Source organism: Candoia aspera, chromosome 4, assembly GCF_035149785.1.
Source record: "Candoia aspera isolate rCanAsp1 chromosome 4, rCanAsp1.hap2, whole genome shotgun sequence".
In the NCBI taxonomy this organism is placed as follows: domain Eukaryota; kingdom Metazoa; phylum Chordata; class Lepidosauria; order Squamata; family Boidae; genus Candoia; species Candoia aspera.
The window spans coordinates 48235152-48252572 of NC_086156.1; the positions used below are offsets into that span (position 1 = coordinate 48235152).

At 40.0% G+C, this 17421-nt stretch overlaps 1 protein-coding gene across 1 annotated transcript in view; it reads right to left on the reverse strand.

The window, feature by feature from the left end:
* The window catches only part of BMPER (BMP binding endothelial regulator), a 181550-nt gene that overhangs the window by 76037 nt on the left and 88092 nt on the right, over positions 1–17421 (reverse strand). Inside the window, exons 7-8 of the mRNA XM_063304049.1 lie at positions 5315–5414; positions 1621–1730 (exon numbers count right to left, since the gene is read on the reverse strand). Coding sequence (XP_063160119.1) covers positions 1621–1730; positions 5315–5414 — 210 coding nt within the window. The remainder of the gene's footprint in view (positions 1–1620; positions 1731–5314; positions 5415–17421) is intronic.

Below are 17421 nucleotides of genomic sequence, written 5' to 3' on the forward strand. Positions count from 1 at the left end.
GGTCAAAAGCAAGTAGCTGAGCGTAGAGGGATCCATCACAATAACAATGCACAGGGTGTTAAACAGTTTTCCTGCTGAAAAACAAATGGCTCTTGGTTCATGGATGCATGGATCAGAGAAAGACACAGGTTTTAATCTTGAGTCTGCTGTCCATGTACGGCTTGAGTCTTCCAGTTTGCAATTTTGATTTTGTTTGTACTAATGGTCTTTCTAGTAGCTGAAATAAAACTACCTTATCAAAATCTGTGTCCTTGAATCCCTGCCTGTGAGCCTTTTAGATCCAATGTTAGCCTGGAAGAAGCCTGGCAATGGATAACTCCTTATAAACTTACCTGTATTTTCTAAGTATATCTCAAAACCAGATAAAATGTCTGCACTGTATTTACCACTAATGTTTTAGATGGAGGATAGGTTAGCACAGGGCCGCAACTGGGGGGGGGCAAGCGGGGCATGTGCCCCAGGCACTGCGCTGGGGGGGCGCCAAAATGAGCAGTGGGGGGGCGCCAAAATGAGTGCTGGGGGGGCGCCAAAATGGGCATGGAATCCATGTTTGCCCTGGGTGACACAGATCCTGGTTGCAGCCCTGGGTTAGCTGACTACCAAAATGAACTTTATTTTCAAATTCTTCCTGTCAAGAGATATATACATGTTTTTGTATAATAAATATAAATGTAAATATAATTATATGCCCTTGCACACACTCACACTGACACATGCACACACACACAAATCCCTTGGCTGTCTAGGTTAAACTTTAGAGCAGGCCCACAATTTCTAATCTACCAAGCTAGAAGAAAAAAAAACTTTATTTTTCCTAACTAGAAAGCCAGTTTGGTGTAGTGGTTAAGGCCCTGGGCTAGAAACCAGGAGTACAAGAGTTCTAGTCCTGCCTTAGGCACAAAGCCAGCTGGGTGACCTTCAGCCAGTCACTCTCTCTCAGCCCTGGGAAGAAGGTAAGGGCAAACCACTTCTGAAAAACCTTGCCAAGAAAACTGCAGGCAGTCACCAGCAGTCAAGGACCCGAAGGCACACATGCAAGAATTTACTCAAAAAATTACTCAGGACTCCAGAACTACCAAACGGCCCTTCACTAACCTGGCACACCAATAGTTATTGGGTTGGCTCTTTGGCTTGGAAGATATGCAGACTTCTGGAGCATTTTTGACTGACGAAGAACCAGAGTTGGCAGAAGAAAGATGGAGTAATTTGGCTTCTGCCAACACAGCTGTTTCTGTTGACTGCCAAGCAAAGGCTGACCCCATCTCTGCAAAACAGGACAGCTGCCTATCTCTGCAGGCAGGGCACATTCAGGCTGTGCATGTCTCTTCCACAACTGCCCAGAGCGGTTGTTTGCCTGCCTCTGAAGACAGGAACAGGTATGGGCAAGTTCTAGATCTTTTGGCTCCAATACACTCAGTACTTTTAAACAGGAATCAAAGATCCATACAGAAATAATGCATGTTTGCAAGGGTCCAAGTCTTAAAGTTACCTATCCACACCGCTTAAGAGAAGTAACTGTCACGTTACAAAAGTCAATGGCAACAAGTTCAGTAGCCTCAAACTATATCAATGTTGCACCATAAAAAAGGTACCATGGAAAACAGATTATTAATGACTCACCCTGCATGTACACTTAGTACAGTTGTCATACATAAAGGAGGCTCCATTGTCATAAACATCACTATGAAAGAGACAACTTCCAAATGGGAGATCAAACACTTTCCTTTGCCCTGGATATAAATAAGAGAAAGAGAATGCAGTTAAAAGGAAACTACATTGTAACAAAATCAACACTCAATTGCAACCTATTATTGCCTGTGTAAGTCAGTTTTATTCTATTGCTAAACCAAGTGTAAAAAAAAATAAAAACAGCAACCGCAATGCCTCATAGAAAAGGAGGGAACTATTAACGACATCTACAGATCTGTTACACAGTGCATGCTTAGAAGAATTCTAAAGCAGATTATTAACAACGATTATAGATTCAAATCACCTATCTAGTGAGCCCAATACCTTTTATTCTGACTAGCAATGGCATTCCACAGTATTAGGTACAGATATTTTCCTAATCCTTCTACTTGAGCTCATTAAACAGGCAAAACATGGATCTAAAACTGATTTCTATGCTAGCTTCCTTCAGTTTGGCACTGTCAGGCCCAGCCCAAGAACGACGAAGAATCAGTCCATTCAAACTTCAGCTCTTTATTTGCTAACGCCATACAGACAGAATCTTGCCAGACTAAAGCTACTCTACCTAACCTAAGGGGAAATAAACTGGGAGAGCTCTAGGGCGGGGCTATTCTGAACCTCTTCATTTTCCCACCATTGCTTCCCAGATTGTGCCTCCTCTTATCTCTACCACATCCTTGGAATGTGCTCCCTCCTTCCTGAGAACCAGCGACAACACCAAAGTCCACCACAGGCACTTTCAAGTATGTTGGTACTTTAGGGTTTAGAAGTCTCAGGCTGCAGAAGGTGAAGTTACTATATCTTAACTGCAAAATTCTGACCCCTAGAGGACAGCAAAGACTAGATTCTTTGTTTACCATCAAGCGGTTGTCCAGATTTTTGCAGCCCAGATATGGTAGGCTTAGTGGAGTGAAAAGTAACTTTTTGTTTTGTTCACATTTGCTGTTCTACCGTATTGAGAAATAAAATAGACTATTATCTGAAAAAGCTTCTCAGGAAGAGCAGGCCACCATCCTCAGATTCTGAAGGATAGCACAGTATGAGATAGTGATATATGAATCCTCAGACTTTGTTCTTTGTTCTTCTTTGTTTGGCAAAGCAGGTTTTCAGTATTTTTCCTAATTCTAAAATGCAAAGAAAAATGCACCAAGTAGCCAAGGAATATCTTCCAGCCTCATTTAACCTTTTAATAACCCAGTATAATGATATGGTGGTATGTTCATTTAGAAAGTGCAGAAGACAGGATGAAGCCAATCTGCAAAGAGGCCAGACCTCCTGAAAGCAGACTCTGCTTGTTAATGTTTAACCAAAGCTAGAAGAGGTTCCTCAACCATCTTATGCATTTAACAAAAAGAAAGACCTATCTTCCAGTCCTGTTGCAGATTTTTTAAAAAATAGAAGAATAAATATTAACCAAGTATTGCTTGTTGCTAGTATTTGTTCTACCATGAATTTCTACTCAGGATGAAACCTCTAAATTTGAACCCAGAGAAATTCAAGGCACAATTCTACCTTCCTAGTTTGAGGAAGAATGTAAGTATCTTCCACAACAGATAAAAGGTTATATGAAGGAATAATATGAACATGGTAGCCTTCTTCCTGGTAAAGTGATGTAATCCAATCTGAAAAAGTGCTCAATTGGCAACTGTCATTACATGATTCCTGGCATCCTACAAAATAATATCCTTGATGTAAAGTTTGGTGTTAGAAAGTAGCAATCACCAAGTGATGATGTGCTCCAGCCCAGAAGTCAATTCAGTGCAACTTTTAGGGCCTGCCAGCCAAGGCTTGCAGGATATGAAAAACCCCAGTGAACACCAATAAAAATTAGTTCAATTTTTTCAGAAATCCCATATGGGATAACACATCTTTAGATGTGCTGTACATTGCGTGAAGGCTGGTATGGTAAGGCTATGAACAAAAAAACACGTTACCTAATTTATTTGCTACCAAAGGTTCTTGCTGTCACATATCCTCCCCCAAACCAGTTATATAATTCCATTTCCCATTTAGACTAACAGACTATCTAGAAAGAACCGTGGTACCACCCCAAACTTTTGTGGCGCAGAATCCATGAGATATTCTTTGCATAATGGCAAAGGATGCTGTTGGATTGCTGTTAGGACTTTGTATCATCAAAAAAGACAGGAGTGTTCGTATCTGTGTGTGTGTATGTGAATAAAGTCAAGATGGTGACTACAATCATGTGATCAAAGCTCAGAACACTTTTTATATGCATTGTGCATGAATCCCACATAAAAAAAGCCAAGCTTTGATTAGGTAATCACAGCTGCCATTTTTACTCTGATCCCCCCTACCCTGTGGATGCCCCTGAACAAAATCCGACTGTACAGAACATAAACCACCATATTTTTTCATAAGAGTTTGCACTGCAGTAAATGGTTAAACATATATGTATAGAGGGGTGTGTACATTTGTGTTTATGTATGTATGTTATAAGTACTGAAAGTTCTCTAGGTAGGATACAGTGGCCTGGTTTATATGTAATACTAAGCCATAAATCATGATTTTAAAACTACTATGACTGAATTCACACAGTGCATTAAGGCAAAACCAAACAAACTGCATTCTGGGCTTAGCAGTTGTCTGGAAGTTAAGGTATTTGGAAGGTATTACCTGAATGTATAGCACTAAATATTTCATGCCACAAACAGGGTTGGAGCAAAGGTGGCCTGATAACCTAGCCTGTTAGATGGGTAGAACCACTGGAGGTGTCAGAAAATGTGGTAAGTATGAATTAGACTACTGTGTATTAATTCTGTGAGGGTAATTAAAGGACGTATTAAACAATGTAAATAGCAGCACCCAATGAAGCCTTCTATTTTTTTTTATCCCACCTATATTATTTTTATAAATAACACAGGGAACATACCTAATACTCCTTCCTCCTCCTATTTTCCCCACAACAGCAACCCTGTGAGGTGAGTTGGGCTGAGAGGGAGTGACTGGTCCAAAGTCAGCCAGCCGGCTTTCATGCCTAAGGTGGGACTAGAACTCACAGTCCCCTGGTTTCTAGCCAGGAGCCTTAACCACTAGACCAAACTGGCTCTCTCTCTATAAAAATCGATTTCAGAATTGAGCCTATACCACAAAAAAGTTTAATGGTAAAAACACTGTTCTCATTTTGGACAAAAAGTAGGATGCAGATGGAACCAAAATTTCTCTAAAAGTTACAGTGTGTCTCTTATATAAAACATAATCAGGGTCTAAGCTTACAGTATTTCTTATAAATAAAAATGGAACACAAATTAGGACTGCATAGTGCTCCAGATTCGATCTTCAAAAGATGGTTCAGAGCATGTGGGAGCATTAATGTAAAATGTAAAAGCAGCAAGCATTTTTGGAGGTTTATTTATTTATTTTTATTTATTTTCTATCCCACCTCAGCACAGCCTTAGTATAAATTATTATTCGTTATCGTAACTATTATGCAATATATTATTTTTAATAATTTTAACCCATGTTTCAAAAAACTAAGCTGTTCATCTTTCTGCTTTAACAACACAATGCAATCTACTGAATTAGCAACATGTTTCCCAAAATATTACGAATTGTGAGAAATGTACATTGTAAATGCAGTAGTCCTATGAAAGTAACTACTCACCTACACATTTTGGGCAACACTGTCCAGAAGGAGTGTGACTCAGATGTTGGGGACATGAAAGAACGGGGCATACTTCCTGTATACAATGTGTCCTTCCACCCTAAAAAAAACAAAACCCAAGAATATTTAGAGAATAGACACATGGTATGATGTCAGTAGACTGCCTCAATATTTCTCCAGATACAAATTAACAGTTAAGAAAATAACACAGAATTCAGTTGACTGATGCACAGGTTTCCAGGGTAATATAGAAACCAAATTCAGGTAACCCAAATTCTGTACTGATCAGACTTTGTACATATTGCCACATTATTAATTTTTATTGTTTTATATAATTTATGGTGGTTTTATCATTCATTTATAGAAGGCAAGACAACAAAGCCTCATATAAAATCACTAGAAATCTATCTTCATTATCTGACTTGGGATTGCCTGCACATTTTCAAGCATATATTAGGACCTTGCCAAGTTTGAATGAAATTGAATTCTGCACCCAAAGCAATATTCTGCGCTTTTGTAGAACTGTGTGCATTCAGTCCTTTTCTTGATGTTGCAGAGGAAGACTGAGTAGGGAGAATAGAATGGACACTTTTTCAGGTAACATTGAGCCATAATGTCTTTTAGGTGGTGACTCACCATGGATGGAATTTCTTTCTATAGAAATACATCTCCCCACTGTCTGGATTTTTTAGATGGGCCTTTTTCTATCAGTTCATTTGTGGTTTGGAAGCCACATGATTATTGTCTTTGCTTAATTCAAACAAAAAAAATGAATATGTTTAGTGTTATAAGACAAGCTATTCTCATTATTTTTTATAAAACTGTATTGAGAGTGGGCTGGGAGGATGGGAAACCAAAGAGCTTAAGCCACAGAAGTCTATGTATTGCTTGTGGGCTCTGCCTGCAAAAACCTTGTTTATCTTTCTAAGCTCCCAGCTGCACCTGATTTAATTCTAAAGATCATTTTATTGAAAACAAATACATAGGAAGCTGGCATACTGCAAAACAAAACAACAGCTTTTTGCATCATTTTCATTTTCAAGAATTCCTGTGGAACCCATACAGATCCCAAAGGCATCCTTAGAAACTAAAAGTATTAGATGAATCCAATTCACAATTTATCTGGAAGTGAGCCCATCTGCCCTGGAAAAAGACAAAGATAAGCTGGAAAGGAGAGGTAATCTTGGGGAAATTGCTTGGAGAAAAGCAGGTATTATGGAAAGGAGGTATTATGTAACTCATATATTGGTAATCCTCATGTGAATCAATTATAAATCATCTATGTCTGCTATGGCAGCCATTTTATAAGTGTGCCTTTAACAGATACTCAAAATCACCCCAGAAAGGTTGCCTAAATATGGCATAAAGATTCTCTGTGTCATTATTAAAACTCATTCTCTTGTTCTGCCTCCTCAAGAGGTAGATAACAAGCACAGTGGATCCTGGATTTGAATTCAAATGTCTATCAAGAAGAAGAAGAGAGTCACCTTTGGTGCCTAAGGCCAGGCAAATGCTATGTTAATATGTTTTCTACTACAGATTAAGGTTACTATGGTAACTAATCATGAATTTAATTGTCCCCTTTTCACGTGTTAATGATTGCATTGCCTAAGGGAGGAACTTGCCTGAACTTGTTTTAGTTTCAGTTTCCCTTCTGTGTAGGCTTGCAGTCTTTTCTGATCTCTCCTGGGCCAAATGCTTTCCTAGCAATCTGCCAACAGGTTATAGGCCCAGTAAGCAGCCCAGTAAACCCAGTAAGCCCAGAAAAACCCAGAGAGAATAGAGAGATCAGCTCCTCATGCACAATTTAAAGGCAGGTAGCAAAGACCTGTGAAGATTTTCTTTGGAGCTGCCTGGAGATTTTCCAGCAACTGCCGGTCTACGGGACAAAGAAGCCAGCTGAGGTGACTTGCAAAAGAAGGAAGAAGCCATGGCTACCTCCCAGCCCTCAGCGATGCCTCTGGAGCACCTATCAGAGGCCAACTATTTGAACTGGGCCCTGAAGATGGAGATGTATCTTCGCAGAGAGAATCTTTGGCTGCCAATTGGTGAGCAACCCCCACAAAATCCCAGTGCTGAATGGCTTAGACAGGATGAGCGGGCTAGAGCCACCATTATCCTGGGAGTTGAGGACAATCAGCTAGTCCACGTGTGAGGTATGCAGTCTGCAAAGCAACTTTGGGACGCTTTGAGAGACTTGTATGTAAAGGCAACAGCAGGGAGTAAAGTTACCCTGACAAAAAAGCTGTACAGACCCTACCTTGCAGAAGGAGATAGCCTTCCTGAGCACCTGCATCATATTCAGCAGCTGTTTGTTGAGTTGCAGGAAAGAGGAATGGAATTTACACCTCTCACAAAATCCTATATCCTCCTGTCCTCACTAAATGCAACGTGGGACACGCTGATTTGTACCCTGGAGGCTATGCCTGAAGCAGACCTCACCCCATCGTATGTTACACAGTGCTTACTCGCTGAATGGAAGAAGAGAGAGGAAAGATCCCCCCCCATCTCTTCTGGAAAGCTGCAAGACCAGAAAATGAGGGAAAAGAAGGGAAAGGAACCTGAGGCCACAGCGCTAGCAAGCCAGCGATGCTTCACTTGTGGTTCAGCTGGACATTTGCAAAGAGACTGTGCCATGAGACCCAAGAGTAGAAAGACAGAGAAGAAGAACACAAGGGCAACACAGAAGAAGGCTCTTCAAACAACCCAGATTGCACAGGTTGCTGAGAAGGGTAATTCTGATGTATGGGTGTTAGATTCTGGGGCCAGTTGTCATTTATGTAATTGTAAAAGCTCTTTTGTGTCACTGTCTAAAACTGAAAGACAAAGTGTATCTTTGGCTGATGGGTCTGTGACCAAAATTATGGGACAAGGTGACTTGTATTTATCCTGCTTGGGAGAAACTGTAAAAGGTGTGTTGTATGTGCCAAATTTACAATCAAACCTTTTATCTGTGGCACAATTGGCTGCAACAGGGTATGTCATAACATTTAAGAAAAATGGTTGTGAGATATGGAAAAATGGAAAACTGTGTGCTACTGGTATATTAAAAGACTCCTTGTACATTGTGCAAAATGCAAGGAAGCCAAGCTGCAAGGCTGCAGTTGCCAACACGCCATATCATGACCAATGTGTACACCTGATGCACAGGAGATTTGGTCATGCTAATTTCAAGTATATAGCACAAATGCCACAGCTGTGTGCTGACCTAAAGATAACACCCTGTGACAAATACTTAGATTGTGTAGTTTGCAAAGAATGCAAAACACTAAAAGCTCCTGTGAGTAAGCACAGTGACAGAATTACAACTACACCTTTGGAAATGGTACACTCTGACATTATTGTTCCTTTTGCTCCAAGTCTTGAAGAAGCAAGGTATGCAATGACCATCATTGATGATTTCTCAAGATACACATTTATCTACATCTTAAAACACAAAGATTAACACAAATGATTTCTCAAGATACACATTTATCTACATCTTAAAACACATTTGAGAAATTTAAAGGTTTTGTGACATGGGCAAATGGAAAATTCCCTAGGCCTGTATCTGCACTCCAATGTGATAGAGGAGGAGAGTACCTTTCTCACAAATTCAAAAGGTTCCTAGCAGAAAAGGGGATAGAACAAATTCTTTCTAACCCTTACACCCCTCAGCAAAATGGTGTTGCTGAAAGAAAGGGCAGAACCTTGCAAAATGCGATGGAATGCATGCTTAAAGGTTCACATTTATCTTTTAACTATTGGGGAGAGGCAATATCTACTGCCTGTTATGTACAAAACAGATTGTATAACTCTGTGATTCAGGACACTCCATTCCATTTGTTTTATGGTGTGAAACCAAAGGTAAACTATCTTAGAGTGTTTGGTAGCACTGCTTGGGTTCATATTCCAAAACAACAGAAAAGGAAAGGAGGCCCCCATAACAAAGAAAGCCATTTTTGTTGGCTATGAACAAAGCCAGAGGAGCTACAGGTTCATAGTGGGAGAGAAATTGATAATTAGCAAAAGCGCTTCTTTTGCTGAACAAAACTGGGGGAGATTAAATTCTAGCTCTCCAGTTGATCTGACTACCACAAGAGAACAGCAAGGACTTGCTGATGGTGATCTTTTGCCTGATGAGGACATTAAACCAGAAAAGCAAACTGAAGATCTGTCTGATGAGACAGATGCTTCTCAGGAAAGTGATAGGAGTCAAAATTTAAGCCCTGTATTATCTCGCAGATAAGGCATTCCTCCATCACGTTTTCAGGCTGAAACAGTAAAGGCTTTTCACATATTCACAGAATCTGAGTCTTTAGAACAAGTGAATGCTTTACCACCTGAGATTGCACAAAATTGGCATTCTGCCATGCAACAGGAGTTAGCATCCTTGAAAGAAAATAAAACATGGAAACTGGTAAATCTACCTCCCAATGAACACTGTCTAGGTTGTAGGTGGGTTTTCAAACTGAAAAGGGATGCTGATGGCAAAATCCAAAAATATAAAGCAAGGTTAGTTGCAAAAGGGTTCACTCAAAGGAAAGATTTAGACTTTGACAAGACTTTTGCACCAGTTACTAAAGGTGAATCAATTAGATTACTGTTAAAAATTGCTGCACTCAAAGGAATGTCAGTTCACCACTATGACATTCAAACTGCATTTCTCTATGGTGATTTAGACCACAAATTATACATGCAGCAACCCCCTGGCTATGAAAACGGGGAGAATCTAGTCTGTGAACTGCAGAAGTCAATCTATGGGTTAAAACATGCTGCTAGATCCTGGAACCAAAAATTAGATGAAAAACTGCAGAATTTTGATTTTGAAAAAGGAAAAGCAGATCCATGTGTATATATGAAGAAAGACAAACAAGGATGTATGTATCTGTGCATTTATGTTGATGATTGGCTGCTGTTCACACCAACAGAAAAACAAAGGCTTGATTTTGAAGCCTGCATGAAAAGCCATTTCACATTAAAAAGCCTTGGAACTGTAACAAATAACCTAGGTTTGGAAATACACAGGAAGAAGGATGGTAGCTTTCTGTTAAACCAAAGGGGAGATAATGTTAAAATATTGTGAATGGAAAGACATACAGAGTTGTCAAAGAAAACTGGTTTGCATCTTATTCTGTAGGATAAAAAGGGGAGTGTTAATATGTTTTCTACTACAGATTAAGGTTACTATGGTAACTAATCATTTTGGCTGGGTGAAGAGGTTGAATTTAATTGTCCTCTTTTCACGTGTTAATGGTTGCATTGCCTAAGGGAGGAACTTGCCTGAACTTGTTTTAGTTTCAGTTTCCCTTTTGTGTAGGCTTGCAGAGAGTATGCAGCTGAGAGAAATCTCTCCTTTCAGCAAACAGCCTTTAAATATGTTTGTTTTCTGTAAATAAAATTATTTTTATAGAAATGCCTGGTGTGTGACTTTTCTGATCTCTCCTGGGCCAAATGCTTTCCTAGCAATCTGCCAACATGCTATATGAATGCTGCTATGGTAAGGAAGAGAAAAAGTTAAAAACAGACACTCCACCAATAATGCACTAGACCAGATTTGGAGAAAGTCAATTATAAAAAGCTAGCTAGCTTTGCGGTTATATTGAGAAAAAAGAGTAAAGAACTTGGGAATAAAAAAAGAGAGAGATGGTGAAAGTCAAACTATGAGAGAAATGCTGTTTTGGCCAACCCAGCTGATTAAATGAAATATTGTCAACATTCATAGAGGACAGAGAGGCTCAAGCTGGAGAAGAATGGAATACTTCTCATAAAGGATCTTGTATCACAAGAGCCTTCCTCAGATTCCAGGCTCCAGCAATTATGTTTGCCAGAAACTACTCCATGGTTCCTGCCATAGACCCAGCATTTTGACCCAGACTAGGAGCTTTCTGGTCCCAGCCCTTAAGAACACCAGTACCTCAAAAGAGAACAGCAAAGACAGGGAAACATAGGATTGCTCAGCTACCTCAAGAGAAAACTAGATCTGGCAAAGCTACTTGGGAGTCACTTGCTGAAAGAAGCCAGCCTATACTCAGGTAAGGGTAGAAACTGCTGGTACTTGAGCTTGTTACCCAATGCCAGCCAGTAAAGGCCTCAATGAATTTTTGCTTAGAACCCTAGTCGGCAAGCTCCTTTCCTTGGAAATTAATTCTCTTTGTCTTCAGATTCTCCCTCCTGCTAATTCTTTGGATATGTTTGGTTTGTCTCAGTGAGTCTTCTACGTGTGTATGAAACCTGGATTGAATTTATGACTTTGATACAAGCCTGATGGATTTACTGATACAGTACTTGAAGCCAGAACAGCACAGTTTTTTATGAAGCTGGATACCTGAGGACAAGGAGCTGTAGAAACAAAAAGACATATGCTATATGGCAAGATAGCTTGGCGTGGGAACGTGCAACTAGAAGCCAGGCATCTAGGAAAAGGAACAAATTGAAACCTTGGAAGCAGAGAACAGCAGTGTCAGGTTCCATTTAGGGGGAAAAAGCCCCTCTCAGGACCATGGAGAAGCCAAATGGTAAAACATTAAATAAGTAAAGAGGCCTATCTGCTATAAAATTGATGAAGGAGTACAGCCAGTTTGGTGCAGTGGTTAAGGCACCAAGCTAGAAACTGGGAGACTGTGAGTTCTAGTCCCACCTTAGACACATAGCCAGCTGGGTGACCTTGGGCCTGTCACTCTCTCTCAGTCCTAGGAAAGGACTAGGAAGGGCAAACCACTTCCAAAAACCCTTGCCAGGAAAACTGCAGGGACTAATCCAGGCAGCCGCCAGGAGTCAAAAACTGATCCGAAGTCACAGATATAAAATAAATGGTACAGTACTATAGATACCTGAAAGTATGAATCCTGAAGATCTATGAAAATGAGCCCATCCCTGTCTGCAAGAGGGTAAGGGTGGAAACAATCAATACTTCCTGAAATAAGAGCACCTGATAAAATAGTTGAGACAGGAAAGGTCCAATATTGGTATGAACCTGCCATCTTTTTTTGGGATTGGTAAAGGACCTTGGGCCAGTCCCTCTCTCTTAGCCCTAGGAAGGAGGCAGTGGCAAACCACTCCTGAAATCTTGCCAAGAAAACTGCAGGGACTTGTCCAGGCAGTCACCAGGAGTCAACACTGCCTTGAAGGCCCAAAATAAAATAAATGAAGGACTAAAAAGACGGTGAGAGTGCAACCTCCGCCAAGAAAGGTTACAATTGTAAGCATAGATGGAAACCTCCTGACAAAATTCTAGAGAAGCCTTCGAATAAATATACCCAAAAATACTTATTTTAAAAAATTATACTGAACTGAACTATATACAGTACAGTCTGTAACTGCTGTAGAGGACATAAGGAATGGCCTCGAAGGACCAGAGGAAGAACTGCTACCAAGGCAATGGTCAGATAAGTGGGGCTTGAGCCCGTTCCAAGAAACTAACTTGTGAAAATGTCTCAGACAAGCCCCTCCCTAGTTCCCACAAAGAGAAAGGGAAGGACTTGCAAGATTCTGTGTCTAGAGATGTTCCAATAAAAATAGTTTTAGATCTATATGGTATTTGTTTCTTAGTCTGCTATGCTTGTAGGGCTGACAACTGTATAAACTAAATTCATAAGTAATGGAAAAGTCTGAGTAAGTTACCATGTATAATTTCTACATAGCGTCTTACAAACATAAAATCTGTTTACTTTTCATGTATCTAGAAATCTCTCAATGAAAATGAAAATGCCATCTTGAACTAGCTTGATTATAACTGTTTGGTTAACTTAATATAATGTGCCATTTTTGGAGATGGACTTCATTGGTTTGATGAATTGTGCTACATTTTGATGGTATATGACATTTTAAAAAGGAGTAACAGTTTCTAAATATTAAAATATCCTTTTTAAGTTTTTCAAATCTTGGAAGATCATATTTAATAACACAGACAGATAATATTTAATAACACAGGCACAAAATATATTACCAAATTGTGGAAAAGTCTGATCTATTTGGTTAGCTGATATAAGCTCCTTATTCGCGCAGTGTAAAATTCTTGGGATATTTGAATCCCATATAATTACGGCACTGGTCCTCTTTTGGAATAACATTTTTTTTGGTGGTTGCATCCAGCTGCAACAATTTTTTGTGTGCTGTCCATCAGCTAGTAATTTAGATCAAAAGGAAGCCACTGAATTACAGCCATTCTTCTCCACAAATGGCAAACATGTTGAAACATGTGATGCCACAGGCTAAAGCAATACTGCTGTTTGTCATCTATTCTAGCTTCCAAGGATTGTGCTTCCAGAGAACACAAGAATACACTTCACCGTATCAACTCAACTTACAGCTGAGTGCATTTTAATGATTTCAAAGGGTTTCTTCTTAGTACAGAAACTGTGTTAAACTTGTAACACAACAATCTGATTTTATTCAGTGAATAAACTTTTGTTTATTTTAACTCATTAAGAAGAATATTGTAATCCACTAATTACACTAACCCATGGATTGGGCTTCCTGAGTTTTAGATTTAGAAACAGACTAAACATATTATCAGGAAAACCATGATGGAAGCTGCATATGTGTTTTCTCTGCCTTATAAATATATGCTAGGGCAGCCCCCATTGCTTGTTGCATCAACCACAATTGTGGTTTCTTATCCTACACACCAAGCCATGGTTAGCATAAACCATGGAATATAAACCCACTTTCAGTCATGGTTATGGCTTCTGTTTGCTGGCTGATCAGAAAACTATTTGAGTTTGTGGTGCTCCAATTTTTCTTGGTGGGTTACGTGAATCAAGCCTTTTCCATATGAAACAAGTCAGGAATTTAAGGTTTCATCCTATACTTACATGAGACAAGGCTTAACACTGGAACTCATGTTCGATAATAACATTCCTGACCAGTTAAAGTGGAGCAACATGATTATGTGAACATTCATGATAGCTGGAGCTGCAAGGTAGGCAGTCTCTTTTTGAGGAAAACCCTCTTCCCACATCCTGGCTCCTTGGCTCTCTTCCACCCCACCAATGAAATCAACATGCCATCGCACTTCAGCACATCACTGCATTTGTTAAAACCAAACAACTTTCCCCATCCAACAGTATCTATAAGGGGGGCAGAGGCAAATGATGGAATGTATGCCCCACCACAAACCATTGTCTCGTGTACTTGCAGTCAATGTCAAGAAACAACTACAAAGGCCTGGGATTTATCTGTGATGCACATGCTGTCCTTTTTCATCATCACAGTTTGCACCAGATACCTATGTCAAGATACCAGGATGCCTGGCCATCATTTCCTGTGGTTTTTATACTGAGTGACTAGGTTTTTTTCCCTTTGTTCCTGCAATCCCCACCTCACTATGCACACACAATGAAGCAGTGAGGAAGATGGAAGTCTGAATGCTGGCTGGAAACCTATCTCTGCATTGTCCTTTTGGTCAGCCAGAGGGAATGCTGATTGGGAGTACTGGGAATTGTGAGGTCAACAACAGTAAAGAGATTAATGGGGAAAATGTTTTTGAGAGATGGCTGTGCTCTCAGTGTTACAGGAGTAAGCAACAAATTCAGGTGTGCCATCCTGCCCACTCCTATGTAGCCACAAAGAGTCCAAAACCAGACCAGTTGTGATTAGTCCTGCTATGTTTCTTAAGAAAGGCTAATCATACTATACCTGGATTTGGACATAATCACTTATGGCTAATCAAAAACTGAAATAATAACTTCCATTTTCCTCTTCACAGACATACAAGAGGGAAACGGAGAGGGGAGTCAGGGAAACGGAGTCTTGCGTAATGTTTGTATTATGTCCAAATATAAGGAGCAACCTAACCGCATTTGGATGGGAGCAGTTTAAGAAAGGAAACAGAGACATTGACTGAAGTTTCATCATAGCACATTGAAGCTGAGGACATGAATAATGGAAAGGAAAATAAGAAGGGGGAAGAAAGCAAACCAGATGTGATCCTGTACTTTTGTAACCAATATGCAGTACAGCACAAATATTACAATTCAGTATGTAGAACAAAGTAACCAGAACATAAAAATGGGAGAATAATAACAGGAAGGATCATTATTATTTGGAATAGCATGTGTGAGGAAATAATACTGAAGAGATGATTTCATACATTCATAATTAGCTACTATAACAGAGATCTTTTTAAAACAGCCTGGAAACTTTACTGTGAACAGCAGCCTTGCAAAGAAACCCACTAGCCTTAGTCTCCGGAAGTTGTACTAGACAGCCAGCTACACATACCTGTGTTACAGAGCAATCATAAATGAGGAAGAATACATGCTGGTTAATCCACCGTGTCAGGACAAAAAGAGTATTTATGCTTTTGAACGTTGGTGTTAGAGAAGACTTCTGAGAATCCCATGGACAGCCAAGAAAAGAAATCAACCCAGAATTCTCACTTGAGTATAAATGACCAGGCTCAAATTATCCTACTCCGGATACATTATGTAAAGACCCAGCTCTCTGGAGAAGGCTCTGATGTTGAAAAAAGTGGAAGGAAAGAGAAGAGGATGACCAGCAGCAAGGTGGATGGAGTCAGTTACAGTGGCAATGGGTACACTGTTGGAAGACCTGAAGGACCAGGTTAGGGACAGATTCTCCTGGAGAAAATGTATCTATGTAGTTGCTAGGAGTTGACACCAATTTGATGGCACATAATCAATCAATCAATCAATCAATGTACCACTGTAGTTTCCATACTCTACCTGCTTACTCTGATCATAGCCAAAGGGTTGGGGTAGAAAAGGCAGCTGGGTGGCGTTCCCCCACTCCCAAACCCAGTCAGAGAGCAAACCATTCCACTGCATGTTGTAATGCAATGATAGACAAGTTAATCTTTTTTAACCGGGGAGGGAAACTAAGAAGAGTGGAGGCTGGCTGGCTCCCTACTGCAAATTTGGTTTCAGGTCTCACTTTCTAATCCACAGTGGTGAGAACTGGGCTGCCAATTTGTCTGCTGTCTAATCAGGGAAAGCAGGGAATTTGCATGCTGGCAAACATTAGGCATTCCTGAGAATGGGTTTTAATCGAATATTCCAATATGCCATAAATGTCTTTCTGGGAAAGGCAAGGTGGGTGGGTGGGACAGACAGAGGCTGAATATTTTGACTGCAGTTGCTCAGATGGCTGACTTTAAACAGGACTTGGAATGCCTGCTGAGCTGCCTAAGTAGCTGAAGAAAAACAAATCTCCGAATGTAGTCATCATACTATCCAAAGTATGTAGTTTTATGGCCAAAGATTAATGCATGATTGGTCATGGAGATTGGGAATTACAGAAGTTGTAGTCTACCACATCTGGTTGGGCACCATATTAAGGAAAAGTGAACTACTGAATGGAAACCCCAGGCACTTCCCCCATTATCAAATACTTCCACTGTAGGGTTGTTCTCACAAAGTGCTGTGGAAATATTCTCTTAATGAACTACTACTAACTCTAATAGGCTGTTCATGCACAAACAAGTATGTGCAACAGACACTTGCCTCTTAAAGAAGATTTGCAAACCATGCTTATCACAGATGCCATCTTCAGAATACTGGATTTCACACCTTCCACTTCTATCAGCACAGTTATCAAAGGCTGCCTTGACCATAAATCCTACTTGTTCTTTGAAATATAGAAACACCAGAGACCAGAAATATTATAACTAATTAAGTCTCTCAGTAAAAGTCTGAGAACAAGCATGGGAACTTTGCACAAACCAGCACATATTTGCAAAATCAGAATCTTCACGTCTTTTTTAACCAATCAACATTAAAAAAGTATCCTAGGCACAGCATCGATTCTGCATCCACTAATATAACATGTGTGCACAATCTGTGTCTAACACCTTTAAGATCCAAATCCCATACAGGACTATAAAACCAGTTACCCTAAACCACTGGCTTCTGGAGTCAGTAAGCACTTGTTATGTAATGTATGTGCATTTGAAGTCTTCACTTCTTATAAGATCATGGCCCTCCGCTTCTGCCACAATTTGTTAGCCTTTATTGTTCCTTGGGGACTTTAAGTTCTTTTTATAGTAATAAAGGTGTCTACATGGATCATAACACTCCATTAACGAAAGCCAATCCATATTGGAGAGATGGGGAGCGGAACAACTCCAAATAGAGACTGGGAAGGTTTCACTGCCAATCTTTAGAGGC